The following is a 2,500-nucleotide window of genomic DNA, read 5'->3' as shown; positions in this document are numbered from 1 at the left end:
GAACATGAATCTCACAAGAGTCAAAAAGAAAATTGCTTCTTTAGAACATGGATTCTGTAAACAGTAATTTTGTTCTATGCTTTTTACTTATCAGAGCTTTCCACGCTTCGTAGTGCATGGACATGTGTATGAATATGCATGCGTATACTTTCATAATAATTCTACAAATCTGTTTACCCACATGGTCATGACAAAGCGCATATAGGACCATATGCACTTGGCATTATCCCTAGTAGCTTAACGTGGAATTCCAGTACACACTTCTCTAGGACCAGAACCAAACATGATGAGACCTCTTTCAGCTAACCTTTGGTGCAGATGCATCGGGTCTACATCGGATTTCTCTAGAACATTTGAAACTCTGGCTATATGTTTGCGTCGGGGCATTTGAAGTAATTATAGACGGATCTAAAAACTGGATTTACCGGCTGCTAATTTGTAACGAGGCTGATGTGCAGCTCTCCTCTCACGGAGCAGCGACTGGAGGCCGACGCGCGAGTACAAAGTTAATAGAGGAATACTTATGAGGTTTACTTTAGTGTCTTCAGGAAATGCTATTCATATAAGCGATTTGTATTTGATACAATCTAGCTCGTGCACCAATTAGAATCTGGAATAGAGATAATACTGGAGAATAAAGCAAATGAGTAAAGATCACTTGTTTATGAATCGCCATTTTGTGGCCAACCTGAAGCACGCGATAGAAAATTATAATGCAATTTAGTTACCGTAGAAACTTTCCCATTAACATTATTTGACCTTATAGCCACCAAGAAGGTACCAAATTTGATACTAAGCACACGTTTAGTGGATGGAACACAGGCGTATATGGAAGGATTTTTTTTAAAGAATGCATTTCTTTTTCACTTTGCAAAGTTTAGTTATTGTAGTAGAATTATGATCAGAGTAGCTTTTGCGGAGCGCGCACGTAGTCTTACGAATCGTACGCGAAAAAAAATATTGCGAGCACTTAATAATTCAATACTCTCTTTTCAAGCATACCTATCAACTCCGTTCTATCTAGTCCAATCGTTGTGAAGGAAAGTAAATGCCGACTAACTCGACTGGGCCACAAAGCACACCCAACACTAACCCCCAGATGATGTGAAAGTGGGTCTTCCACACTTCTCACATGCGCCGCAGCCCCGCCATACAGTCTACCTCACATTATCCCACTCTAGTACTCTCCCCTTTTTTCTGGCCATTTTACCCGCGCTCCCCACCCAGGCAGAAATTTCCCCTTCCTTCCCTCCTTGGATCTTTTTTTTTTTTTAATTCTCGTTATTGGTGTATTCGGCGGCTGTTTGCATTCTCGCCTTTCTAGAAACAACCATGCCGGTGATCAGCCGATGGAGACGCAGTTGAATCACTCCATTACGTCAATTTCAGTGTAAGAACGCGGCATACGGATAACAGTTTTTGAATTATGAAAGGAATGTGATGTAAACAAACGGCGCAGTGACGGGGTCCTTTTACTTCCGAGTTGGAAGATCCTTCACGAAGGTACGAGACATGTTCGGAAAAATGTCGTACCTTCCCAATGACTCACTACAACGAATATTTTTTCCATATAAAGGATCGATAAAATTCGGAACAGTATCTAACTGCTTATATCATATGATTATTAATCATACAAATAAATCATTAGAATGGCGCAAATAAGCCCAAACACGTAGAGAGCATAGTGTAAATGATTGGAAACTAAAATACGCTCGATGCCTTTCACATGTTGGCAGCCCTGCAGTGACGTAGTACGCGAGCGAGGCGCCTCAGAGTCTCAGTCTGAGTGGAACTGTGGCGGGGAGAGGACGCTTACGTTCTTCCCCTAGTGATAAACCATGGAGCTTTCGTTAGTGGGTGATAGGGTGTATGCTGCAGAATGCATACAGAAGAAGAGAGTGAGGAGGGTACGTGGTAACGTTTAGAGAGTTTATTGATTTGAAAACAATCGTCAATTTCGAAAAGTAAAATGGTCCTTAGGGCTCAACTCACTTGTTTTGGTTTCCGTTGCAGGGGCGGGTGGAGTATCTGGTCAAGTGGAAGGGCTGGTCCAACAAGTAAGTCACTTTCCCCATTCAGTACATGAAATATTGCACATAGAGCACACGACAGCCGCTCTTCGGCCGCTATGCACACGTGACTGACGCCCCCATCCTTGGCTGCTTTTCAGACACAACACATGGGAGCCGATTGAGAACATCCTGGACCACCGCCTTCTGGAGGCCTTTGAGGAGAGGTGGGTATGGTGTGGCGCATGCGTTGGTGTGCAAGTGTGTGTGCGGTGCATGTTGTGGTGCTGCCTTCCTCGCAGAATCGGATTTACCTTCAAAGTGCCCATCTGAGAGCGAGGCGGAGGTGGCCCAGCTCTGTGGGTGGTGGTGGTGGCGGTGCTTTCGCTGTGCGGAGAACGGACACTTGGAAAGGAACGGTGCTTTCGCTTCTTGTTTCGCTATTCCGGCGGTTGACAGTGCTGCTGTAAGTGGTGAGCTTTACGCCCAGA

General features: G+C 44.4%; 1 protein-coding gene across 1 annotated transcript in view; it reads left to right on the top strand.

The window, feature by feature from the left end:
• The first annotated feature begins 1,766 nt into the window (after positions 1-1,766).
• Positions 1,767-2,500, top strand: part of LOC122245363 (chromobox protein homolog 8-like) — a 25,111-nt gene continuing 24,377 nt past the window's right edge. The window contains exons 1-3 of the mRNA XM_086553454.1: positions 1,767-1,907; positions 2,014-2,057; positions 2,171-2,236. Coding sequence (XP_086409580.1) covers positions 1,839-1,907; positions 2,014-2,057; positions 2,171-2,236 — 179 coding nt within the window. The 5' untranslated portion in view covers positions 1,767-1,838. The remainder of the gene's footprint in view (positions 1,908-2,013; positions 2,058-2,170; positions 2,237-2,500) is intronic.

Source organism: Penaeus japonicus, unplaced genomic scaffold (genome assembly GCF_977035675.1).
Source record: "Penaeus japonicus unplaced genomic scaffold, GWHDUDI00000001_assembly GWHDUDI00000028, whole genome shotgun sequence".
Classification (NCBI taxonomy): Eukaryota; Metazoa; Arthropoda; class Malacostraca; order Decapoda; family Penaeidae; genus Penaeus; species Penaeus japonicus.
Note: the sequence above shows the minus strand (reverse complement) of the source record. Positions and strands in the feature narration are given on the sequence as shown.